Source organism: Lutra lutra, chromosome 2 (genome assembly GCF_902655055.1).
Source record: "Lutra lutra chromosome 2, mLutLut1.2, whole genome shotgun sequence".
Taxonomy (NCBI): Eukaryota; Metazoa; Chordata; class Mammalia; order Carnivora; family Mustelidae; genus Lutra; species Lutra lutra.
This window is the reverse complement of record NC_062279.1, coordinates 7680490-7708032: the sequence shown is the minus strand read 5'-3', so window position 1 is coordinate 7708032 and position 27543 is coordinate 7680490. Positions and strand designations below refer to the sequence as shown.

Below are 27543 nucleotides of genomic sequence, written 5' to 3'. Positions count from 1 at the left end.
ATTTCACCCTATCACATCTGTCTCTTCTGGAATGATCTGTTCCTAGACCCTCCGTTAGGGGTTATTATTTTGGCCACAGTGTCCCGGGTCGGGGCCGAGACCAGGCGTGCGTCCGCGGTGTGTATTCCGTGTTCGGAGGGAGGCGTCTGCACGTGGCCGGCGGCTCAGCGAAAGGGGGCGGGGTGGGGGGCGCGGGGAGGAGAGCGCGCGCGAGGGGCCGGGCAGTAGCCATTAGCCTGACGAGGCAGGTGGGAAGAGGGAGGGGTCTGCGCGTCCTCAGAGGCTCTGGGAACCCCGAGACCCGCTCGGCCGGGAGGGGTGAGGCTGCCACTCGCCGCGGCGCCAGGAGCTGAGGAGCGGCGGGGAGAACTTGGTCACTCGCGCCCGTCTGAGGCCGCTCGTCCAGGGACGTGGGCCCGGAGCCGCCGCGCAGCAGGACGTCGGGCCATGGGTGAGTGCGCGGGCGGGCCGCGGGACTGGGTGGCGCGGAGAGCGAGCGGACGTGGCTCGGCCTCCCCGTCGGGCGCGGGACCTCTCCCGGGCGCGGGGCGGCGGGGACCGGGCGGAGGGAGGCCCGCGGGAGGCTGCGCCGACGCCCCCGGCCGCGAGCGCGCAGGGACGGCGGCCCGGGGGCTCCGCGCTCGGCGCCGGGGGAGCGGCGGGGGAAGGCTGAGGGGGCGGCCTGCCCGGGGACCGCCGTCCGCTCGCGTCCCCGCGCCGCAGCGTGCCGCTCCGGGAGCAAGTTGAGGTGGGGCGCGAGAAGCGGAAACTTCGCACAACTTCCATTCGCACAGGTTTCCGCGCGGGAGGGGCCGGCGCGGGGCGACCGCGGGGACGCTAGCGACGAGTCCCCGTCTCGGCGGAGTGCCGCATTGGCACAAAAGGTTGGAAGTTGAGGCCGAGGGCGGTGGGTTCTGCCTGCGCCCCAGCGGGGCTGGGGGCGGCGGAGCTGGCGCAGTCCAGCCCTGCGCGAGCTTCTGGACGGGGTCCACTGCCGCGGAGTTGGGCGGCCGCCGCGAGGCACGGCCCCAGGAATGCGGCTGGGTGGGGTGCGGGGGTGGAGGGGTGGAGGGGGTGGGCGAACCTGGTGCGAAACCATCGATCCAAACCCGGCGCGAGGAGCTGGTCCCTCGGGGAGAGTTCGCGGAGCAGCGAGCGAGGGGCGGGAGAGGAGGCACCCGCATCCTCCCAGACGCGCTTCGCTCTGCCGGGGGGATCCGCGGGGTCGCGCGGCGCTGCATTTCCCGGTGACTGATGAGCGATCCGCCCGCAGTCGGGTTTACTATTCCGCGCCCGCACACTCATTTCTTCTCGTCCAAGTCCGTCGCGCGCCCCTCCCCCGGCCTCTTCCTTGTCCTTTGTTGGAAAGGATTTCTTCAGAGGAGAGGAGGCTTTGGGATCGACGTGCTCGGGTTGAAATTCCTAAGTTCCCACAGACTCAAGGGTTAGGGGGATGCTTTGACTGCTAATCGGCGGAGTTTATACACACTGGCCAATTTAGGAGAAAGGAAAAACGAGAAGGCTGAGGACATTTTTGCCTATGAATGTGAGTTGTGGTCAAGACATTCATAGTCCCTTTTTGCTTGACCCGGAAGTCTTAGAAAGACCCATTTTGAGGGCCCTTGAATACAGCAGTGTGGCAAACGATCTCCAGAAAGGAGACGTGTCTTTAAAACTTTTCTGAAATTGGTGGAATATTTCCAAGTTAAAAAGGAAAGATAAAACATTTTCCCAAGTGTGCAGAAAGTATTTCAGGTTTGGTCTTCCATGCTTTCTTTTCATTGTACATGGGAATGTAAACTCTTGTTAGAAAAACACACGGAGGGAGAAAACTCTTATGAATGGAAAGGCGAAATAATTGACTCAATGGAATTTACTCATTTACCCCACTAAAAGCACTAAGATACAATCCGTATTCAACATACAGTCTCTAGAAAGAATGAAACCATTTACCTTGTAACCTTAAGCTTGAGGGCACTATCTATGAAACGGTAATTTACTCTTAATTTTGAAGTTAATTGTTTCTCTAGCTTGCATTTCCACACTATAATGAAAACGGTTGGTCCTGAATTTTACTTCAGTAGCCCTTGGATAAATTAGCCATGATCCCAGTTACAGGAAGCTGTGATTATGAAAACAAGGTGGAGCTAACACCTGAACCCTTAGGGTAATCCTGAGCTTGGTCTCTAACTCTTACAGATTCTCCTCCCTATTTGTAATAAGACAGATACCTAAAATTTGTCTCCACCTTCCTCACGGAACACATTACATTTTTCTTACTGAGATTGAAATCACTAAGAACTCACGTTGGCTAGTAAGAGAGAGTAGGTAGAGCAAGCGAGTGAGAACCCAGGGGTCAGGGAGTAGAGAAAGAACTAGTATGTAGCAACAGAGAGTGAGATCAAGATGCCAAGACTCAGGACAGTGGCCCACACCCGCAGTGCAGAAATAGGAAGAGCCACCAACCAGATAAGGGCTGATGAGAGACGGAAGGAAGGAAATATGTACAGAAACTAGAGAGAAAACTCTTTGTCAATTAAGGTCATCTTTCTCCTCTTCTTTTAATTTACTTGTGAAAAACACAGAACATTAGTCAGAATTTCTGTCCTTTAGTGGTAGCAGCGGGTGAGGATGTTGGAGTCCATACTGCTAGGATGAAGGGGGAAAACAGTGTAGGAGAATGCCTGGGTATGCCAGGAAGCTGAATCCATCTTTTTCTGGTGTCATGACAACCGAAATTTATCTTTTATAGAAAGGAAGATGGTGCTATGGGAGTGAATATAGCAGTCAATTCTTGTTTGACTCAGAAGAAATCCATACTCTAGCATTGTAGAAGAATGAGAGTAATTGGTTAATCAAATATTCTGAATAATTTATAGTTATATCTATAATGCACAAGGCTAATTCTCAAAAAAAAAGAGGAAAGGTTATTTGCGAAGTGGGCAAATTGAGATTTTGGCATCTCTTGCTTCCTTCTTTTATTTTCTTTCCTCAGTGATGCCTTCAGCTTATCTAGTTATGCAACAGGGTTTTTCCTCTGCCCTCAAATATTGCTCTACAGAAAGGATATGATGAAGTGTTTCATACTAAAAAAATGCAGGACTAACTCTTTGCCAAGAGTATTTGCATTTTAGCTGCAAGGCTAACTTTGACCTGCAGGCTTCTAATAGTGAGATAGGTCCGGAGTATTTTTAATTTCTCCTGTAACTACATCACCTACTGCTCTTTGTTTTATTTAAAACATGATATTGGACATTATTCAGTTCCAGAGGTTATTGTGGAAAGTTTCATGGAGGGAGTTTTATTGAACCTGATTTGGGGGGGATGTGAAAAGGTTTGGTAAGAGAAGAGGTATTCTAGATAGGACAATGGGTCTCTTCTCAAAGCAGGAAGGAAGTCAGTTTTAGGGAGTAGTAAGACATAGAGCTGAGTTGACAGAATGGACTTGATTTTGGAGAGCCTTCAAAAGTAACCAGAAGAATTTAGAATTTACATGATAGGAGACAGGGAGTCATGGAGGGTTTTTGAGCATAGAAGAATTACAATGAAATTAGTGCTTAAAGGAGATGAATTGACCAGTGTTGTTTAATTCAAAGGATACATTGAGAAGATAGACCCAGAAGATAGACCCAGTTGTCAAAGTAATCCTGAAATGATACGACATATATTTAGACCAGCCATAGTGGAATAGTGGTGACAGGGGAAATGAAGAAAAAAGATAGATGAAAGATACTTTTAATGAGAAATCTATAACATCAAATAATTGAGCAACATTGAGGAAAAGGATGTATCAAATATATATCAAATAAGGATATCAAAAAAGGGCATGTCAAATAATATAAAATCTCTGGAGATATGAAACATTAAAAACTGGGGAAATAATGGGTCCCTTGATAGAATATTTAAAGGATTAACCCGATGCTTTATTTTCCCGATGCTCTGGATGGAAGATTAATTTCATTTTTGGGATGTTAATTAAGAGGTGATAGCTAGACATGTAAACCCAAATATTTAGTTGGAAATACATAATGAGAATTTAGTACAGCACAGGAACAAGAAGGAAAATAAAGATTTGAGGGTCATCAACCTCCAGTGAGAGGTAAAGCCGCACGATGAATTACCTGTTTGAAAGTTAGTATGTAAGGAGTGCTAGTTGAGGGATCGCAAAAGAAAGGATAACACCTGCAGGAAGAGGAACGTAAACTACATAATTCCCTAAAATTAGAGCAGTGAAATGTGACATCTTTCACATTCAGCTTTAGATCAAGGAGTCTAAATTTCGATGAGAAGAAAATCAGGCGGAAATATTTTGTTCTTACCCAGTTTCAATAAATTTGGACGTGGTTAAGGATCTGTAAAATTATTTGCAAATTTAGGCAAAGAATAATGAAACATGGTATTGTCTTGAACTCATACTAGTTTTAGGAAAAATATGGCCCCGTAGAGGCAGTTATGAAAAGGGTATAAAGAGCCAGGATTTGAAGCAGGAGAAACAGAACAGATGATAATGCTTTATATCTTTGGGTGGGTCATGTGAGTCTTGGGGATTCTGTTTTCCCTTTTGTTTGATGAGGGAGTTGGTAAGATTCGATATGTTAATGTAGCTCGGATCTTGATTGGGTAACAATTAGAGGGAAAAACAGGCAAAGAAGATAAGGTTGAGCTATTCCCATTAAGCAAAATAAGAACAATTTAATGGCATTAGACTACTAGGTAAAACTTTTTTCTTTTTTTTTAAGAGAAGAAGAGAGCGTCGGGGAGGGGCACAGGGTGAGGGAGAGAGGGAGAGAGAGAATCTAAAGCAGGCTCCATGTGCCTGGGTCTCAGGACCTGAGATCACGATCTGATCCACAATCAAGTGCTGGGAAGTTTAACTGACTGAGCCACCCAGGTCCTCTATTAGGTAAAACTTTTAAAGGTCATCTGGCCTCTGGTATGTTACTCTCCTTGGAAAATTTTAAGTCTTATAGTCTGAACCTGAATAGAGAACGATAAACTGATGTTCTGGTTATCCTTGCTACATAACAACGTCCCCAAAACCAATGAATTAAAACAACAACTTATTATTATCTCTCATGGCTCTGCAGGCTGACTGCTGTGCAGTTCCTGTTGAAGTCTGATGCCTTTGCAGTCTCATATCTTCTGGGAATGCAGGCATCTGAAGACCTGACTGGGCTGGTTGTCTAAGGTAGCTCCCACATATTGGCAGTTGATGCTAGCTAGCTCTTGGCTGGGAGTTCGTTGGGGCTGCCTTCAGGTGACTTGGGCTCTTCACAGAATGGCAGCTGGATTCTGAAAGGCAGCATTCCTAGGACAAGTGTTCCAGGAAACTCTGGTGGAAGCTGTAGGGGAGGGGCATTGGGTCCCTCCTCTTGATTTGAGGAGCAGCTCTACAAGGAGAGAAAAAAATGGTAGTAGCCAATTAACTGATCTCATTTCTAAAAGAGATGTCTTAGGAGTGTGCTTCACCATACAGACCTCATCAGGTTTACAAGGGAAAATTTGAAGTAAGTTTTTGAAACACATATGATAAAGGACTGAATCTTTAATTAGAAATTTGAAGAAATCTAGTCAGTCACACTAAAATTTCACAGCAGAACATTTGAGTGTGGAAATTCATGCCTGGGTGCAAATGTGTTAGGAGGATGTCGGGATAAGCTCTACTCAAAATAATTTCAAATAATCTCAGTCTTTCTTATTTTAATTTAAATCTGAAGTTTCTAAAGCTATTGTGGATTACTATTTATTTCACTTAGAATTTAGTTTGTGTCATCAATTGGAATATAGGTCAGTAAATCCTTTATTTAATATCCTCTCACAATAAACTAAATGCTTTGTGATGAACTGCTCAGAAGCTTGCTTTAATTTTCAAAAACATATTAATTATACAAAACATAATTTGAACTGGTGGAATGTTGACTAAAAATAAGTATAGGCTTAAGTATTCTCATTTTTGGAACATATGTTTCCAAATCAAAGATGTAAGATTTAACAAAACTTTAAATGCAAATTCTCATTTTATAATTTTAACTGGAGAGGGGCAGAGTTGTCATTTCTAATACAAAAATATAGGGCTTTCTCCTAGACAACTGAGAGGCAAAAATTAGGGTGAATGAGATGGGTTTAAACTCAAGGACAGAATTAGTTTCAACCTAGAAACTTAGTGGCCTTAAAAAAGAATTAGATTCTGACTTTCAACTTGGTTGATTTGAGGTCGTTCTATTTTCAACTACTTGACAAGAGATGAGGAAATGAGGATAGGTGATGTGAAGTCATATACTTCACGCATACTACACTATACAACAAACACAACCAGATCTTACCAAAAATTAAAGGCTTGACCTACATAACCAGTATAATCAGAATAATGCATGAGGAGTCCAAAGGTAATATGACATGTAGTTAAAATAAATTCTTTAGTTTGTTAAGATCACCTGTCAAAATAGTCACTCACTACTTGCTGCATAATGTATAAGATATGCCAAAACTATATAAAAGCAAAATAAGTCATCTCTTGCTATTTCCACACAATTTCTTGTTCTAAGACCTCTAATTGTATTGTCTCATTAGAATAATTTAGGGAATATGTTATGTTACAATTCCTGGGTCCCACTGCCAAGATTCAGGTTGAGAAGGTTTGGGCTTGAGAAATGGACCTGCAGTATAACACGTAATCTAGCATTTTGAGGCAGGAAGTTTGGGATATGATTTTAGAAATAACCAATACAGAATGCCTGCCTCTCCTTCATCAAGCCAACCGAGCTACAATTCTTACTCTTTTACTTGTATGTGTAATATATTACATTTAATCCAGTTCCTAACTCTAAAAAATGTTACCAAGAGCTATGCCTTGGGATTGCTGTTACATTTCTGTTTCTTTTCTCCCTTAAACTTGCTAGGTTTCTAATGGTGCTGCCTGTCTCTTTCTGCACAGTCACTCCTTAGCCTTATGATGGGGTCATGCTCTCCGGAGATGACTGAAACTCTTCCCCTGAAGATTGCTTATGATTTCTAGTCTCATGGCTTCAGGTGTTTCTGTGTACATAACTCCCAAACTGGTATTGCTATCCACAGCTGTCCCCTACCTCCACCCACAGTCCCTCTACTCCCTCAAACTCAGTATGTTCAAAACTGAATTAATTACATCCTTCCTGTATCTAAATGGTTCTCACCTCTTTCCTTTTCTTGATGACTCTTGGATACACCTGGCCTTGAGGATGTAAGGTCCTACCATCTCTTACCATCCACACTGTTTGATCATACATCATGAACTTTGCTTTCATTCAACTCCTCCCCCTCCTGCCTGGGTTCTGGTGGTCTTTCCTTGCAAGTTACTTCCCCTCTTCCATTCCCCGAAAATCATCCCCCTTTGTTGATCAGCACACTCCATTCAAACACAGCTCTTACATACCATTTACCCTCACCACTGTGATTCCTGCTGTTCCCTTTCATGCACTTTTTCCCTAAAGAAAAGAAAGTACAAACCAATTTCTTCTGTTCACCCTTAGCTTTTTCTTACCCCCCAATTATCTAATCATGCTCATTTTGCTCCTTGCCAGGCCCTTTCTGTTTCTTTGTTTTTTGTTTTTTAATTTTTATTTTTTTGATTTCTTTTCAGTGTCCCAGAATTCATTGTGTATTCACCACACCCAGTGCTCCATGCAATACATGCCCTCCATAATACCCACCACCAGGCTCACCCAACCCCCCACCTCCCTCCCCTCCAAAACCCTCAGATTGTTTCTCAGAGTCCACAGTCTCTCATGGTTCATCTCCCCCTCAGATTTCCCCCAACTCCCATTCTGTTTCTTCATGGAAATGCAAAACTCTGTTGCTTGACTTAACTTCATTAGCATGACTTAAATATATTTCCTGTGTGAAAAGTCCCCACCCTGTGCCCAACCTAGTGTTTCTCGAAGTATGAGGTACATACTAGTGAGATGCAAAATGTTTTTATTTTATGTATTTAACAAATACAGTATTGAATACGTGCCATGTACTTTTGTAGGTGCTCTGTGAATTCTTAATGATTCAATCTTTGTAACAGTTCTATTATATAAATATTATTATCTTCATTTTTACACAGAGGTTTAAATAATTTGTGCAAGGTAACGGAAGTAGTAAGCAGTAGAGAGGGGATTTGAACTCAGTCTATGCTCCCAAACACTGTTATACTCTCTTTCCTTTTTAGGTGGGCATGATTTTTTAGGTGGTTCAAGGACATGGCATCAAATAAAACTGAAGGTTACAATGATAAAATTATTCTCATCTCAATTTTCTTTCAATTCTTTTGATTAAATCACGAAGAAATCCTAATTTAGTGCTATTAGATTTATGCAAATCACAACAATTACCTTAACAGATCTTCATTTACATAACACGATAATGCATCCTGGTTTAAATAAAGTGACACACAAGTCAAAAAATGGCCAGGGACGCCTGGGTGGCTCAGTGGGTTAAGTGTCCGTCTTTAGCTTAGGTTATGATCCCAGAGTCCTGGGATCAAGTCCCGCATTGGGCTACTTGCTAGGCAAGGAGCCTGCCTCTCCCTCTGCCTTCCTCTCTCCTTGCTTGGGCACATTCTCCCTCTCTCTCACTAATAAATATATAAAATCTTTAAAAAAAAAAAAAAGTTAGGCATTAGATTTTGGGGCACCTGGGTGGCTTACTCGTTAAGCGTCTGCTTTCTTTCCGGGTCGTGATCCCCAGGTCCCGGGATTGAGCCGGCATCAAGCTCCCTGCCTAGCGGGGAGTCTGCTTTTCCCTCTCCCACTCCCCCTGCTTGTGTTCCCTCTCTCACTGTCTCTCTCTCTCTCTCTCTCTCTCTCTGTTAAATAAATAAATAAATAAATAAAATCTTTAAAAAAATAGCCAAATAGTTAAAAAGTACCAGTGATATTTCAGACAATTCCTTTTATAATAAAGGGAGGGCAGGTCCTAGACTTTGAGCATTTGGTAGTCCCTGTTTTTAGGATAGGAAATACTGATAATTTATTTATGGTAGAGATTTAAAGTTTTATTGGCAATATATTTTACTAAAAATGAAAACTGTTTTAAAACATGAAGTAAATGAGAGTAATGACGGCATTGATACGGGACAAACCATATAACCTGGAGGCTGTTTGGTGCTGCATAAGGAGTTAAAACAAGTATTTCAATAAATTCTTCTCCCAATTCATCCACATGGAGCTTGGGCACATTTGTCACTGAACCTTCTGGGCCTTTGGGAATAATACCATCAATATCTCTCTTACAGGGATGTTTATAGGGGGAAAAAGATATTTGAGAAGAGTCTTAAATATAATAAATGCTCAGTCAGTTGTTGAATTTTTACACATCGTTAGGTAATAAGGTAAAAACTGTGAGTATGGCACACAAATGCCTGCACAAAAACACTGCACCCAATGGAAGTCTGTCTTTTCTGTATGCTCTCAGTGTCTTATCTCTGCAGCTGTTACGGCACTTACTGAACACGGGAACGTGTTTTTTTCTTCCCCATTATTTGAGGTCATGTCCAGACTCTGAAGGCAGCAACTTTTAGATAATTGGCAAAGAAACCAACAAACATTCTTACCGTTAAAGTGTTGTCTGGTATTGCCTACCTTGCTCCCTTCGTAGAAAGTTACAGAAACACAAAATTTCACTCCTATTTATGCAGAATTTATTTAGGATTCATCATGGTAGGAGACAGGGAAGAAAGCAAAGGTGTGGAATGAGTGTTATCTGTCCAGAACAGAGTTAAGGATGCTATCGTGGGAGGGATTCAACACTGGATCAAAGCCCCTGATGAGATGAAAAACATTAAGGCAATAAGGATCTAGAAGAATCTGCTGAAAAGCAGATGAGATAATTGGTACAATGTCAGGAGAGTCAAAGGAGAATAGCATTTTTGTGTGTGTATGTGTGTGTGTTTTAACATTTTTTTTTTAATAATTTTTTTTTTTTTTTTAGAGATTTTATTTATTTATTTGACAGAGAGAAATCACAAGTAGGCAGAGAGGCAGGCAGAGAGAGAGGAGGAAGCAGGCTCCCTGCTGAGCAGAAAGCCTGATGTGGGGCTCGAACCCAGGACCTGGGATCATGACCTGAGCCGAAGGCAGCGGCTTAACCCACTGAGCCACCCAGGCGCCCCTTAACATTTTTTTTAAAGATTTTATTTATTCATTTGACAGAGAGCTATCACAAGTAGGCAGAGAGGCAGGCAGAGAGAGAGGGGGAGGCAGGCTCCCCGCCGAGCAGAGAGCCCTGATGTGGGGCTTGATCCCAGGACCCTGGAATCATAACCCGAGCTGAAGGCAGAGGCTTTAACCCACTGAGCCACCCCAGCGCCCCATATTTTAATATTTTATATATTTATTTGAAGGAGAGGGAGACCGAGAGAGCAGGAGCTGGGAGGAGAGGGAGAAGCAGGCTCCTTTACATGGGACTTGATCCCAGGACCTGGGATCAGAACCTGAGCCATAGGCAAATACTTAACAGACTGAGCCATCCAGGTGCCCCAGGAGAACAGCGTTTTGAGAAATGAATGATGTACAGTATTCAGTACAACAAAAAGAAGAGAGGAATGTCTTTTCTTTTGTTTAATGGCTTTTTTGTTGATATAAGCCTGTCAAAATGAAAGTGTTTTTTATTAAGAGGTGAAGATACAAGCCTACTCTCATGGAGCAGATTTCGAGAACCACAAACAAAACAGGAAGGAAGGAAAGGGAGAGAGAGAGGGAGGAAGGAAAGAGGAAGGAGTTGAGAAGGGGGGTAAGGGACAAGGAGGGAGAGGGAAGGGAGAAAGAAGGATAAAACAGTTTTTAATGGATCCAAGGTCAAGTGAAAAATTTTTTATCAGGTAGGAAAGAATGAGAAGAATTGCTTCATGTTTTGAGAAAGAGGGGCATGATCTAGGGGAGAGGCATAGACTGAAAAGCTACAGAAATGACAGAATCCCCGAGCAATGTATTATATAGATGATTAATAATATGAACTTACTTTGTATTACTTAAACAATTTTTAAAGTAAAAAAATACTATTTTGTCTATAAAAATGTTTGATGGCATTTGCAGATTTTTTTTAACGAATATGCTTCTTGTTTTAAATTGTGTAATTGTTCAGGTCAAGATGTAACTTGATAAGCATATTGTGTTTATTTTCCTTATATTTCACTTATAGAGACTATTTATACCTTTAATACTAAGAATATGTAGATAAATATATGGTCTATATTCGAAGTTATGTGAATCAGCAGAGATAAAGCATATCGTGGTTAAATATTTACTAAGCCCGCAATCAGGAGGCAATGGCTCTTGTCCCAGCTCAGTTGTTCTTGATCTGTTCTAATTTTTCCCTCTGTTGTGGATGAGAGACGTGCGTTCAGTAGCCTTTAAGATTCTCTGCAGCTCTCACTGCCTGTAAGCTGGGGTTGCCTGGCTGGCTTAGTCTGTAGAGCTTTAGAATCCTGTTCTCTGGTTCATGAATTTGAGCCCCAGGTTGGATGCAGAGATAGATGGATAGATAGATAGATAGATAAATGCTTGTAAGCTAATAAACAAACAAGAAGATAAATAAATACAAGACACTGGTGCCCACAACCTCATCAGATTATTAAAGAGGATAATTGTATAGCATTGTTTCTCAGAACTGCCAACAGATCTGTCCTTCTTAGTAATTTCTTTTTGGTTTCAACCTAGACTTTCTAACAGAGAAGACTCTTAAGACTTCAACCAGAAGATTTTGGTATTTTTCTTTTTTCAAGCCTTAGATATACTTTTGTATATTTACCAAGTGAAGATAAAGAAACAGCTGAAACAAAACAAGCATATAATATTGCCAGGAATTAATTGAGGTTTCATTAGGGTATGTTGCTCACTCATAATTCATTAAATATTATTATTTATGTACATTATTAATATATATATTATAGTATCGAGACATTATTAACCTATTACATAATAATTATGTGTGTATTATAATACACATTATTGATATATAATAACAACTGTATATTGTATTACTAATAAGTGAGGGGACTAGTTGATACATTTCAACATGTAAATTTATATTGCTTATGGTGGTAGCATCCTACACTTTTGAAATATATGCTGCATGTATGTCTGTATGTGTATGTGGGCAGGGTCCTTGTTTCTGCATTTTGTTTCATTTGTTCAATTTTTATGTGTGTGAGTGCAGTGTTCTGTGAGGTTGTCACAATGAAAAAGGAGTCATTTTGAAATTCCTAAGAATGCTCTTTTAACCATTGGCAGTGTTCTCTGGAGGTAAAAATTATAGCCATGCTTAAATCCTAGTCTGTAAGTCCCAAACATCCAAACATTTTTGAAAAGAAATATCAAGGCGTAGAGAAGAAGATACCTGAAAATGTAAAATAAAATACAAAAATAGAATATAACTCATTGCTGGTTTATTCTTTTTGGATGTAATATTTTGTGTTTGCTATTTCTTTTATTAAAGAAAAAAAATAAGGATGCAAAAGAGAAGTGCTGAGATGGAGTTGTTTTCAAAACATTCTGAAGACCAAATATACAAATACACAGTACTATATTTACGTTAATAGGCTTTTTCTATTATTGAGATAACTCAAATGTGATTTCAGATAAGTCACCTATGAGCTTGAGACTTGAAGCTCAGATAATGAACATTGGGTGCTAAGGGAGTTTTCTTCATTCCCATTTCGGATTTTCTACTCAGTAGTTCAAAAAGGACAAAAATTCACAACAAGGAGGTACTAGATACAAGACACATATGTAACAAGGTTATCTATTATTGTCCCTGTTTTACATGGTCTTTTCCTGTCAAAAAAAGGACTTACAAAGAATACAATTTTGTTTGTTAATTGTACATGAGAAAGTAAATTCACAGTGACAAGTCTCTAGAAAGGAAAAGGACAGAGCAGCTATTAATATAAGTGCACAAGTTGTTAAGTAATTTGTTCCTTAGGTATAAATGAAGTAGAGAGATCACTAGAAAAAATATAGTGTTATTAATTAGTTCCATTCATTTCACCACAATGAACTCAATGGACTTCCCTTTACATAACATGATAAATATGTGGTTTAAATAAACTGAGACGTAAAGTAATGTTCAATTCAATTCAAAAGAGTTTAAAAATATTTTTAAAATACCAATGATAACACAAATCTCATCACGTTCTATTAAAATCATTGTCGTGGCAGAATCATTGTATCCAGGCCTACCAACGCTTCTGTGGTAAAAGAGTATCATGTACTGGAAATCTGCTCAGAAAGTAGTTGTAAGCATTCTCTCCATTAAAAAAAAAAGGAAGGGATGCCTGGGTGGCTCAGTGGGTTAAAAAAAAAAGGTGACTACGTGGGATGATGAATGTGTTAATTAATTGAATTGTGGTTCATTATTTCACAATGTATATATATGTCATGTAGTAAACTTGAAATATATACAATCTTATCAGCTATACTTCAGTAATGATGAAAATTTATGAAAATAAAAAAAAACTAAATGAAAAAAAAAAAGAATACTTCTCCCCCCAAAAGCAGCCTCTTAAAATTACTTCAATATTCATATGACTGGACAAATAGATCTTAGGGGTCTACCACATACTCACCTTGTTCTGTACACAGTGACATAGTGAGGGATGCGGAGTAAGGATAATTTCTGTTCCAGAAGGATTTATACATTAATTACAGACCTATAACTTGCACCCAGAAAACTATTTCAGACTTTTATAAGATTAGATAATGGAGGTCTAGATTAAATATAAGGACTGCTAAAACCATTGGTCAGGAAAGGAACAGACCAGGGGAGGCTGCAGCCGTCACCGTAAGCTTCCCAGATGAGGACCTTGAAGAGGAGCTGGGTGTCCTGTGACGTCGTCATGAAGTAGGGGCGGTGGTGGTGTGGGCACAGCCCAGGAAGAGCAGGAGTGAAGGATGAGGGAGGTGGAAGGGGGGTAGGGGGATGCCTTGGGAACCCCCCCCCCCACCAAAATCTGCTTCCTTCAGCTTCCTGGTATAAAGGCTACTAATTTTTTCCACACACCATGACCTCTGGAATGGGAGATGAAGTCACAACCTAATAGAAGTGTTTCTAGTCAGGATGAGCATGATGTGAATGGCTCCCTGGGGTGAGCAGAGTTAGGTTCCACGTGTCACAGTACCCCATCCTTCTGTTGCCTCACTCCGGTGCTCCAACTCCAAACCTCGTCATCCTCGCCCAGCCCTTACAGCCGTGTCCTGTTTGCTCTTCTAGTCCAGCCTGTCATTACCTCCTTTTTGTTCAGTCATGGCCCATGCTCCAGCCACACTCCGCAGCTCTTCTTGGTTCCCTTAGCTCTTTGTCTCAGTGCATCTAGACTCCTGCAACCTAGATGGGAAGAAGGCTTGATACAAGAACTGAGAAAATGGTTCTGTTACACGATCATGCAGTTGTGGCATTTCAGAAGGGGAGTGATAAGGAACTCAGCTGACTCGTTACGGATGTAGGAGAAGGGAAGGACATATGAGAAAAAATGAGAAGAAAAACTATCTTTATATCTGTTAGAATACCAACCACAAGAAGCTGGTATTCTGAGGAGAGAAAGTTGTCTTCAAAGGCAAGCACAAACTGGAAATCTTTACAATCCAGGCAGTTGCCAATTAATTAAATTTAATGTATCAAATCCCTTGTTATTAAATAAGAGGGTGATGTGGAATGACTTTATCAACCCAGTGATTCAGGAGTGATCTGTTGACCTGCTTATCTGGAGTGATGTTTTGTTACTTCCTGCTATCCCCCTCCTTAAAAACTGCAAAACAGGGGTGCCTGGGTGGCTCAGTGGGTTAAAGCCTCTGCCTTCGGCTCAGGTCATGATCTCAGGGTCCTGGGATCAAGCCCCGCATCGGGCTCTCTGCTCGGCAGGGAGCCTGCTTCCCTTCCTTTCTCTCTGCCTGCCTCTCTGCCTACTTGGGATCTCTGTCAAATAAAATAAATAAAATCTTTAAAAAAAAAACACAAAAAAAACTGCAAAACAATGAACTTTCCAGATGAAGGACTATTTTACTAAGATTATGCAGTAGGCTTCTATGTAAATAAATCCTGCAAACAAGCTTTTAAGATCTAATTTCCACCTGACTCCCATGATGTATCAGAAATTTATAAAATTTGACCCAAACATGTAAGGATGTCCACTTAATTATAAATGAAATAATTTAGTTTAACATAATTATAGATTATAACCCAATGGGCTATTTTGATGACCTAAGTTAAGTTAAAAAATAAAAAATTTGAAAATTTATTTATTTACTTTTTGAAAGATTTTATATTTAAGTAATCTCTATACCCAGCATGGGTCTTGAACTTACTACTGTGAGATCGAGAGTTACGTGCTCCATCGACTGAACCAGGCAGGCACCCCTAAAGAAATCTGAAACTTTAGGTACCAGAGAATATGATATAGTTATGTGGTGGTAAACAGTTTTTAAAATATAATAAATAATACTTATTAAATATATATTATATTATTAATTATATTAATATCTATTAAATATTTGAGTAAATATTTATTCAGCATTATGAACTTTTACCTATTTCCTCCCTATTTTTAATACTTAATATGTATTATTTAAATGAAGTGAAGGGCAAAGAAGAAAGATCCCTTTTTCTTAACACCTTAAATTTCACATTCTTACTTTTTCAGTGTCTCTAGTTCTGGGGCTGTCTTCCATTTCCTTTTTTTTTTTTTTCCTCCGCCACCCTATTTCCCCCCCTTTCTTGCTTTTTCTTGGTTTTTAAGATTAATTAATTAATTAATTTGACAGAGAGAGAGAGAGAGAGAGTTCACAAGTAGGCAGAGAGGCAGGCAGAGAGAGAGAGGAGGAAGCAGGCTCCCTGGTGAGCAGAGAGCCTGATGCGGGGCTCGATCCCAGGACTCCAGGATCATGACCTGAGCTGAAGGCAGAGGCTTTAACCCACTGAGCCACCCAGGTGCCCTTTTCTTGGCTTTTAGAGTTTAAAAAAATGATGACTGTTTGAAGCAAAGGCTATTATCCATGTGGTTGAAAAACTCATTCAGTTCTCTCCCATCTTCTGTGTAAAAGACTGACCCAAAGCAACATAAAATAAAATACTGCATAATTAAAACAAAACATTTTGGCTAGGTACGTTTTAAAAAATGAATTGGGCATCTGTAACTATTTTTTTTTTTTAAGATTTTATTTGGAGAGAGAGAGAGAGGATGAGCAGAGGGAGGGGGACAGGCAGACTCCCTGCTGAGTGGGGACCCTGACTTGGGGCTTGATCCCACAACCCCCAGATCATGACTTGAGCCAAAGGCAGACACTTTACCCATCGGGATCCACCCAGGAGCTCCTGTAACTATGTTTTTATTTATTTTATTTTATTTTTTTCCCATTCTCCAGTGAAGCTTTCTTATATTAATATATGACGCTACATAAAAGTAGGTGAGTTTAAGTAGGTGAGTCATCTAGGTGAGTTTCTAGATGCAAATGTGTAGAGGGAGCATCTCCCCATTCTCAGCCGCCAAGTAGTTCTGGTGGGTATGACTCCTATTCCTGCAAACACTATAGAATTGAGGTACAAGTAGCTGTTTGCTCTCTTCAAGCAGAGTCCTTCTGTTTCCCTTGTCAATGGCTTTCTTCTTCTGTCCCAGTGGCTGTAGCACACTGTTTATTTATTGGCTCTTTAGAATGAAAAAGTCTAGTCTTTGATCATTGACAATGAATCAGAGCAATGAGCCTGCCCATCACGGTACATTGGGTATAGTCTTTGGCTGTTAGGCTCTTGGCTGCTTTGCTGTACTTCACTGTCCAGAAAGTTGGAGAAATCTGACTGCTTTGTTGGTTGTTTTTCTATTCTTATTAACACTTGCCAAACCTTTTGTCATGCGTCTTTAGAACCATGACAGCTTCTGGGTCAAATTTCAGTTTTGATCACTGCATCTTTAGAAGTAAAGCTAAGGACTAAAATAGCCATTTCCTTCTCAGTGATTGCAGTGGACATGCTGGTTGTTGAAGTCATGGCAACAAGTCTTGCTAACAATCTTCTAGGCATTTCAATTGAGTTTTTTAGCCTTTGAATATATAACCACAAAAAAAGTTGGATCTCCTAGGGAAAATGAATACGTCCTTTTATAGGAGAACAACTTCATAGAGTTAATTAAGCATTCTTTTCTAATGTTCATTTCTAAACTAAGCTAGAAATTATTTGCACTCCTTCCTTTTTTCTTCCAGTTTTCATAATTAGCCTTTCAATGGACTTAATCTTTTGATTTTAAGATGATTAATTGCCAGGTTGTTGGGTGCCATTGCTTAGGTTACTAAGCTAAACAACCAGCGATAACAAGGTGAAGTGCACTGAAGTTGTTATAATGGCAACAAATACTCAAGTTTTATTTTCAACAAAGACTCAGGACGTTTTGTAGTCAACAGTATTGTCTTGAGAAGAGCTATAGTTATTTCACTATTTCTAGAGAGATAGATCTGGGAAGGCAATTTAATTTTTTTGTATTAAATTTTTCTACTACACACGATAGGAAGAGAAAAGGATTTTTTCTCTTTTTACAAGTCACAAATACAGTTGATCCTTGGGCAACATGGGGATTAGGGACACTGCCCCCCCCCCGCCATGCAGTTGAAAATCCACATATAACTTTTGACTCCCCCAAAACTTAACTACTAAGAGCCTGGTGTTGACTAGAAGCCTTACCAATAACATAAACAGTCGATTAACATATTTTCTATGTTACTTGTTTTATATACTATATTCTTACTATATATACTATATTCTTATAATAACCTAAGGTAGAGAAAAAATATTAAGAAAATCATAAAGAAGAGAAAATACATTTATAGTACTATACTGTTTTGGAAAAAAAAGAACACCTATAAGTGGACCTCCCTGCACAGTTCAAACCCATGTTTTTCAAGGGTCAATTTGTAATTATAATCTGTCCCTGTGTAAAGGCACTTTTGAGGCAAGAATTATAAAGTTTAGACTTCTCCCAGACAGGTTAATGGTGGAAAAAAGATTATTTTATTTTACTTTAAAAATCGACTTGAGCAGAATTTTATATTCTCCTGTTCATTGATTTCTAAGCAAACCAGAACAAATCACCTGGAAAAGTCATAGCATTGGGGTGCCTGGGTGGCCCAATGGGTTAAAGCCTCTGCTTCCTGCTCAGGTCATGATCCCAAGAGGCTCAGGTCATGATGCCAAGGTCCTGGGATCTAGCCCCGCATCAGGCTCTCTGCTCAGCAGGAGCCTGCTTCCCTTCCTCTCTCTCTGCCTGCCTCTCTGCCTACTTGTGATCTCTGTGAAATAAATAAATAAAATCTTAAAAAAAAAGTCATAGCATTTTCATTCTTTTAATGTGATTTTTAAAAGTCTGTTTTAACCCCTTATAGTCACTGCTTTGGTTCATTTATTTTACTTGTTATTTTTAGGCACAATAATAATATGTACCTCTTGGACTTGTTGAAACGAAGGAATGTATGTAAAATAATTTAACAAAGCATCTGACCAAGAGATCGTACTCAAATAAACACTTTCACACAATTGATTATGAAGGTTAAGTTTGTCTTAATTTTTAGTCTTAAGTTTGTTTTTAATCTTGAACTCTAGATTTGAGAGTTTAAGACAAATTTCAAACAATGCTTATTTTTCAAAGGCAATACACACTGTACTTAAGTGTTTTATTCAGGAATAAACTGATTAGCTATTGCTTTTCTGGATAGAAAATATTCAGAGTAAGCTAGAATTAAGAGCAAGACATACTCAAAAGTGTTTGGGAGCAGTCCTGAAAAATCAGGATTTGGAAAGTCTATTTCATTTATTAAGCAATTTTAAAACTTATTATTTGCTAGACAGGATACTTAGTGCTAGATATTGTCAGGATGAAGATGAATAAAATATGTTACCTGGTAGAGTGATAAAACAGTAGGAGTGTTAAGGTATACAGTTGCTGTAGTGAAAATTTGGATGGTGTGTGGGGACAGAAGACAATAGTTAAAATTCCTCCTAAACTCCAGTAAACTTGACTCCGAGAGGCAGTCGTTGTTTGAGCCATAAAACTTGAAAATAGTTTGCACTGACACAGGGATCAGTGTAAAGGCATTCTAGCCGGGGAGTCGTATGAATAAAGCATTGAAGTGGAAACAAGCATGAGGTGTTCAGTGAATTGTCAGCAGCTCCATTGTCTGGAATGTAGGGATATGGGACGTATGCCTTGATCAAGAGGGCCGAAGAGGTAAATGAGAGGCAGATTAGGGGTCTTGGCTGACAGACTAAATAATTGAATGTTAGTGCAGTAAGCATGGGGAGCCACTCCTAGGGATTCATTTTGGGGGATAAGATACTTAGATTTTTATTTCATTGAGAGCATTTTAAATGATTTTTTAAAGGTACTTTCATTTGGGGATAACAAATAGATGAAAAGTGGGAGATTAGAAACAACAGGAAAATATAAGAAACATAATTTTAAAGAATAGAAGTCAAAAAATACCAAGTAAGAGACTATGAAATATCTAATCCAAAGGTGTCTTAAAAATAATTATGTCCAAGTAGCATTTATTGGAATGGAAAGATGGTTAAAGATTTGAAATTTCATTTTTAACATTTAAAGGAGAAAAATCATGGGATCATCTTAATAGATACGTATTTAATAACATTTAATGTTAATTTATGGCAAAATTATAACCAAGTTAGGAATAATATAGAATAAATATAAACTAATCTATGATAGCCTACAGACTTCGAAGTGACATTACATTTCATGGTGAAACGCTGAGAGAGGCATCTGCAGTAGAGCTAACACCAGGACAGGGTGCTTCCTCTCACTGATGCTGCTCCACACCATCTTAGATGTCCTAATCAATGCAATCTGAAAAAGAAAATATAAGTGGAAAGATTGGAAAGAAAGAGGTAAATGTGTCATTAATCTAGATGATACACTTATTTATATAGTAGATTAAAGAGATGCTACAAACAGTTAGAATATTAGAGACCAGCAAGGATGCCTGGCATAAAGTCAACATATATACTTAAAAGCATGCCTACGTGTATTGTACTAGTGTTGTATGGTAGCTACTCTTGTGGTGGGCATAGCGTAACATCTAAACTTGTGGAATCACTATGTTGCACACATGAAACTAATGTAACATTGTGTGTTAACTATACCTCAATGAAAAAAAAGATAAAACTAGCAAAGAGCATGCTTGTATGTCAACGGGGCCAAAACAAATGTAAAAAAGTATTTAATTGACAATGGCATAAATTCTAAAATAAACCTACAAATAAATGTACCAAAAATACATGATATTTTAATGGCAGGAAGTAAGTGTAAATACGTGACAAGATATATCTGGTTAGTAAATGCGAAATCTCATTTTTGGAAATATTTCAATTATTTTCATATAATTATATATTTTCAAAGTAATTTCAATAATATTCCCCAAGAATTTTTTATAGAATTAACAAACTGATTTTAAAACTCTGTATGGAAAAGTTATTTTCTACAAATTGTTGACATAATTCTGAAAAAGAAGAAGGGAGAGTTGGATCAGGTTTTCTAAATATCTAGATTTTTTTTTAAGATTTTATTTATTTATTTGACCGAGAGTGAGATCACAAGTAGGCAGAGAGGCAGGCAGAGAGAGAGGAGGAAGCAGGCTCCCCGCTGAGCAGAGAGCCCGATGCGGGGCTCGATCCCAGGACCCTGAGCTCATGACCTGAGCCGAAGGCAGAGGCTTAACCCACTGAGCCACCCAGGCGCCCCTAGATTTGTTTTTTAAACTATCATAATTATAACTGAAGATTGAGCACTAAATAAACAGAGATAAATGGAACCCAGTAAGGTATCAAAAACAGATGCAGATATCTGTGTCCTTGCTGTATGATAGGAGAGGAATTACTAGTCAGTGTAAGACTGGGTAATTAATGTGTTGGGACAACAGTTTTACATGTAGAAAATGAGTAAGTTACTTTTATGCCTCATGCATACCCCTCATAAATAAATGTTTCATTTATTTATGAAAATAAATTCTAGATATATCTAATAGAGGGACCTAATAAGGATCTAATTGTGAAAACAATCTTAAAATTATGAAGACAAATAGAGGAGAGTAACTTCATGACACTGGTTTAGGGAAGGATTTTTAAAACATAGAGGGAAAGTAGCAATAATAAAAGAAATGACAGATTTGGCCATACCAGTGTTGAAAGTATCTTTATAATGAAATAAAAATATTTAAAAATACAGGCCACATTATAAAAGCTTAGTTTTTGAAAAAATATAAAAATCTTTCATAAATCATTAAGAATAAGAGAAAAGATAAACCAATGAGCAAAATAAAAGGACAAGAATTTCACAGAAGAAACTGTAGTTGTCCCATAAATATATCAAGAAATGTTCCCATCTCTGATAATCAGAAAAAATCAAGCATGTTCATGTGCGTATGTATGCGAGTGCCTCTGCGTGTGTGTGTGTGTGTGTCTGTGTGTGTGAGAAAGACAGAGAGAGATTGAGAAAAAAATGTAACCTGAGTAATCTTACCCATATTAAGTAAATTAAATTAGTAGTTGTAAATCTTGCAACAAAGAAAACTTCAGGCACAAATGGCTTCAATGGTGAATTTGACCTGTCATTTAAGGAAAATATAATAGTGATTCTATCATGAAACTTTCTATCATGAAACTTTCCAGAAAAAGGAATAAGAAGAAGTACTTCCCAAGCCAGCATTACCCTGATGCCAGAGCCTGACAAGGACTTACAATAAAATAACACCACAGATTAGTCTTATAGATTGCAAACATCCTCATGGAAATTTCAGTAAATTAAATCTAATATCTAAAACAAGAAAAATAAACCATGTGGGCTTTAGACTAGGAAAGCAAGGCTGGTTTAACATTTGAAAATTAACCAGCATAATTCACCATGACAACAGACAAATGAAGAAAATATTGTCTACTTGCCTTAGCAGATGTAGTAAAAGCATTTGACAAAATTCATTATCCATTCTTGATAAAATTTCTTCACAAAGTAGGAATAGAAGTGAACTCCTTAACCTGATAAAGGACATTTACAAAAATCCATACTTATTGGTGAAAGACTGAATACTTTTCTTCTAAGACTGGAAACCATACGGAGATCCCCACACTCAGTAAGTACTCCCCTTTGTCATTGTGCTGGAGGTCTCAGCCAGCAAGACAAGAAAAAGAAGTAAAACTCCAATTTATTTTATTTTATTTTTTTTTAAAGATTTTATTTATTTATTTGACAGAGAGAGATCACAAGTAGGCAGAGAGGCAGGCAGAGAGAGAGGAGGAAGCAGGCTCCCCGCCGAGCAGAGAGCCCGATGCGGGGCTCGATCCCAGGACCCCGAGATCATGACCCGAGCTGAAGGCAGTGGCTTAACCCACTGAGCCACCCAGGCGCCCCTAAAACTCCAATTTAGATTGGAAGGGAAGAAATAGACACTTTCTCTCTACAAATAATAGCATTATATATGTAGGAAGTCTGAATTAATTTACAAAAAAGTTATTAGAGTTAATACGTGAGTTTAGTGAGGTTGCAAGGTACGTGATTCATATATAAAAATAATTGTGTTTCCATCTACTGGAAATTTATGTTTAAAAATAGTACCATTCAAGGGAGGTGGAAGCAAAAATGAACTACTGGGACCTCATCAAGATGAAAAGCTTTTGCACAGTGAAGGGAACAGTTAACCAAACTCAAATGCAGCTGACAGAATAGACGATATTTGCAAAGAACGCATTGGATAAAGGGCTAGTACCCAGAATATATAAGGAACACGTCAAAATCAGTACCCCCAAAATAAATAATCTACTTAAGAAGACATGAACAGACGTTTCTCCAAAGAAGACATACACATGGGTAACAGATACATGAAAAAAAGCTCAGTATCACTCAACACCAGGGAAATACAAATCAAAACCACAATGAGATACCACCTCACACCTGTCAGAATGGCTAAAATTAACAAGTCAGGAAACAACAGATGTTGGTGAGGATGAGGACTGTTTGTGGGAACACAAATGGTGTGGCCACTCTGGAAAACAATATGGAGATTCCTCAAAAAGTTAAAAATAGAACTACCCTATGACCGAGCAATTTCACTACTAGGTATTTAGCCAAAATACAAAATTACAAAAACAGTGATTTGAAGGGGCACATGCACCCCAGTGTTTACAGCAGCATTATCAACAATAGCCAAACTGCAGAGAGGGTCCAGATGTCCATCGACAGATAATGGATAAAGAAGATGTGATGTGATGTATGTGTGTGTGTGTGTGTGTATAAAATTACTCTGCTATCAAAAAGAAATCTTGCAAAAAAATGTATGGTTCAAGATTTCAAATCTTGCCATTTGCAACAACATGGATGGAACTAGAGCATATTATGCTAAGTGAAATTAGTCAGTCAGACAAAGACAAATACCATATGATTTCACTCATATGTGGAATTTAAGAAACAAAACAGATGAACGTGGGGAAGGGAAGGAAAGATAAAATAAGCTAAAAACAGAGAGGGAGGTGAACCATTAGAGACTCTTAACTACAGAGAATAACCTGAGGGTGGCTAGGGGGAGGGATATGGGGACATGTGCTAAATGGGTATGGGCATCAAGGAAGACACTTGCTGGGATGAGCACTGGGTGTTACATATGTAAGTGATGAATCACTAACTTATACTCCTGAAATCAATACTACACTGTATATTAACTAACTTGAATTTTTAAAAAGCACCATTTATAATAGTACTAAAATATATAAAGCAGGCATAAGTCTAACTTTATGCTGAAAATGATAAAACATTAATAAAAGGAAATAAAGACCTGAATAAATGGAGAGACATGTCATACTCTTTGACTGGAGGGTTCAATATTAAGTTATCAGTTCCCTCGAAACCCATCTATAGATTCAACATAATCCCAATCAAATTTCTAGCAAGAATTTTTGTAGAATAACAATTTGTTTCTAAAATTTAGTTGTAAAAATGGAAGAAGTAGAATAATCAAAATAATTTGGAAAAAAATGTATGGTTCAAGATTTCAAGACTTACTCTAAAGCCGTAGTAATCAAAATGATGTAGCATTAGTGAAAGTGTAGGCATATACATGAATGGAACAGAGTGCAAGATCTAGAAGGGAACCCACGTAGAAAGTCAATTTATTTTTGACAAAGGTGCGAAGACAATGCAATGGAGAAAGGAAAGCATTTTAAACAAATGATGCTGGCAGAATTGGACATTCTTGTGTAAAGAAGTAAACCTTGACCCAACCTGCACTATGTGGAAAAATTAACTCAAAATGGGTAAGAGATCTGAATGTAAAACAGTAAATGATAAAACTTTTAGGGGGAAATATAAGAGAATATTTTTGTGGCCTTAGGTTTGGCAGATTTTTCCTAAGAAAGACACCCAAGTCCTAAATTTAAAAGAAAAAATTTTGATCTAAATCAAAATTTGAAACGTGTGTGAAACACATTGTTGAGAAAGTGAAAGGAACAGACACACTGGGAGAAATTGTCTGCAAAACACGTATGTGAGGAAAGACTGGTATCCTGAATGTATAAAAACAATAAGGACCCAATAACAAAAACAACAACCCCAAAATACCCAGTAAAACAGTGGGCAGAAGATTTATGCAGACACTTCCCCTAGGAAATACACAGATGGCAAACAAACATTTGAAAAGATGCTGAGCATTGTTAGTCACTAGAGAAGGGAAAATGAACTGACAATGAGCTATCACCTATGTACCTAGTAGGAGAGTCAAAAACCGAACCAAACGGAGCCAAACGAACACCAGGAAAGCACACCAAAAACCTAGCAGTACCAACAGCTGATGACAAACGACTAGAACTCTTCTAAAATGCTACCAGGAATGCAAAACAGTACAACCACTTTGAGAAATGGTTTTGCAGTTTCTTATAAAGTTAAACATACATTTAATATGAACCGATAAACCCACCCTTATGTATAAGGATATGTATGTATAAGGATAAGTTATGTATAAGGATAAGTGAAAACTTACGTTCACTTAGAAATTGATGAATGGGGGCATCTGGGTGGTTCAGTGGGTTAAGCCTCTGCCTTCAGTTCAGGTCATGATCTCAGGGTCCTGGGATCAAGCCCCGCATCAGGCTCTCCACTGGGCGAGGAGCCTGCTCTCTCTCTGCCTGCCTCTCTGCCTACTTGTGATCTCTCTCTCTGTCAAATAATTAAATAAAATCTTTTTTTTTTTTCCAAAAAGAAAGAAATTGGTGAATGAATGTTTGTGGTGGCTGTCCTCAGAGTCATTAAACGCTGTCAAGACTCCAGAAGTCCTTCAGCTGGTGAACGGACTGACAGAGTGGTACAGCCCACGATGACTACTGCTCCGCAGTAGAACATAAGGGACTGTTGATAAACTCTGGTAACCGAACCGCACGGAGGAATCCCTTAGGTGTTTCGCTAAGTGATGGAAGCCAGACTTTAATGATAGTCAGATTATCAATCCATTTATGTAATATTCTAGAAAAGACAATTCTCTAAAGGCAAAAAAGCCACATCATTGGCTAACTCGGGCAGGAAGTAGAGTGAGTGGTTGACTACAAAGGGACAGGATAATTTTGGGAGAACTTTTTCTGTATCTTGATTGTGGTGGTGCTTATGTGACTGTATGTTTTCCCAGACTCGCAGAGCTCTACGCTATGAAGGGTGAGCTTTGCTGGACAACAAATTATACCCCAATAAAATGAATAAAATTTGAAGCAGATACGATTAAATACTACCTTTGGTTAATTTTGAGTGGCAGCTAATTTTTTCTTTTAGTTATTCTTGTCCTTAAAAAATAAAAAATAATAAAAATTATTTTTTCCAATTTTTAATAGAGTCAAAAGAATTCCCTCCAGATAACAGTTTTCCCCATTCTTGTCCCAGACCCTATTTATTATCTTCTCTTCCATACATGCTTAATCTTTCTTTTTTCTTCCATTTCCTTCAGTTTTACACAATGTACAAAATCTTTAAATGTTAGACATAATGGAAGTGAGAATTTTTAAAACAACCTTTAATTAAAATCCTTCAGTTTATTCAAGCATTAAGTATTAAATAATATGTTCCATTTTATTTTGTATTAGAAATGGAATACATTTTAATGACAAGACTGGCTAGCAAACAAGAATCAAACCTATGCCTGGTGAACTGGTGTGGTGTTTGAGAGAGCCTTAGTTGGATCCCTGACTCTTGAGAAGGGACATGTACGTAAGTCTTTTCAAAGGTCACATCACCATTATTATTACCAATATAAATATTTTATATATTCTTTCAAATGTGAAAAAACAGTTTATCAAGAACCTGTTTTGATTTTACTATAAGGAGAATTTGGAAACATAATTATTTATGTTTTGTTGCATGGATTAAAGAAATGAAAATAATTTTGTAAATTTTATTATTGGGTGAATTATATTAGGACAGAAGCGTAAATCAGATAATGGGATAGTGTACTGGACTGCAAGGAATGGCTGTCACACTTGTAAAACGAGAATCAGGTGCTATCCTAGCATTACTATTGCTACTTCTAGTTATTACTATTGCTATTTACTTTGGAATCAATATCCTGAAAATTGAATAAAGCTATTTATTGCATATTCATTGTTGGAGATTATGAGTAATTTATCTGTTCTGATGATGTTCAGCAGCATAGGCTGGGTCAGATTTCTTTTCTTCAGCCCACCCTCCGTGTGAACTTCTGGTATGGTTCCAGATCGAGGAGGCTGACTTTAAAAACTCAGGAGCTCCACAAATAAAGGTTTAATAGGATGGATGTTTGCTTTTGGTTATGGTTTAGAGCTAGGCCAAGGAATGTAAGGGCAGAATAATTGACTCAGTTGATGTGATAATTTTTGCTTACCCCCTAGCATCTGGAAAAGTTGTGTTTAAATAACCTCTCAGGCAGTGTGATTAAATATTCAGTAGTATAGATTGGTGCCCACTTGAAAAACAGACCATTAACTCGTGGAATTGAAATAGATTTGAAGTGGTCTGTAATGTTTGTAAACTTGCACCTCATGAAACTAGTTAGTTTTTGTGTTTATTGTGGCAATTGTTCCTTACTGGAAACTAAATTTTTCTTCAAACACCCAGTTCTGAGGAAAGGAGAATTTATTTTTAAAAGTAAGGGAAAGCTAACATTGGCCTGAAATTGAAAGGCAAATTCATAGGGAAGAATGTAATTATATACTGGGTTTTTTTTCTCTAAGGGTTCCAGATTTTTCATATGTCTAATTTTTGCCTTAAATTGATATGTTTAGGCTTTACATGAGACATGATGAAATAGGTAAAATACTGGATTAAGATCTCACCTTTACTATGATTGAGTGTAAGTCTAGCTCCGTGGTTAGCAGGGACTCTCAACCCTTAGTGGCCAGAATTCCTTGGAGAGCTTTTGAAAACTAGGCATATTTGGCTTACCCACAGAGATTTCAGTATGTGAATCCAAGACGCAGCCAAGTTGAGGGCACCTATATTGGACACTAGCGTCTTTCATTGCTTCATTGTTTATTTAT

At 38.8% G+C, this 27543-nt stretch overlaps 1 protein-coding gene across 1 annotated transcript in view; it reads left to right on the top strand.

Moving 5' to 3' along the window:
* The first annotated feature begins 230 nt into the window (after positions 1-230).
* Positions 231-27543, top strand: part of GPM6A (glycoprotein M6A) — a 342376-nt gene continuing 315063 nt past the window's right edge. Inside the window, exon 1 of the mRNA XM_047714058.1 lies at positions 231-451. Within this exon, the coding sequence (XP_047570014.1) occupies positions 448-451 (4 nt within the window). The 5' untranslated portion in view covers positions 231-447. The remainder of the gene's footprint in view (positions 452-27543) is intronic.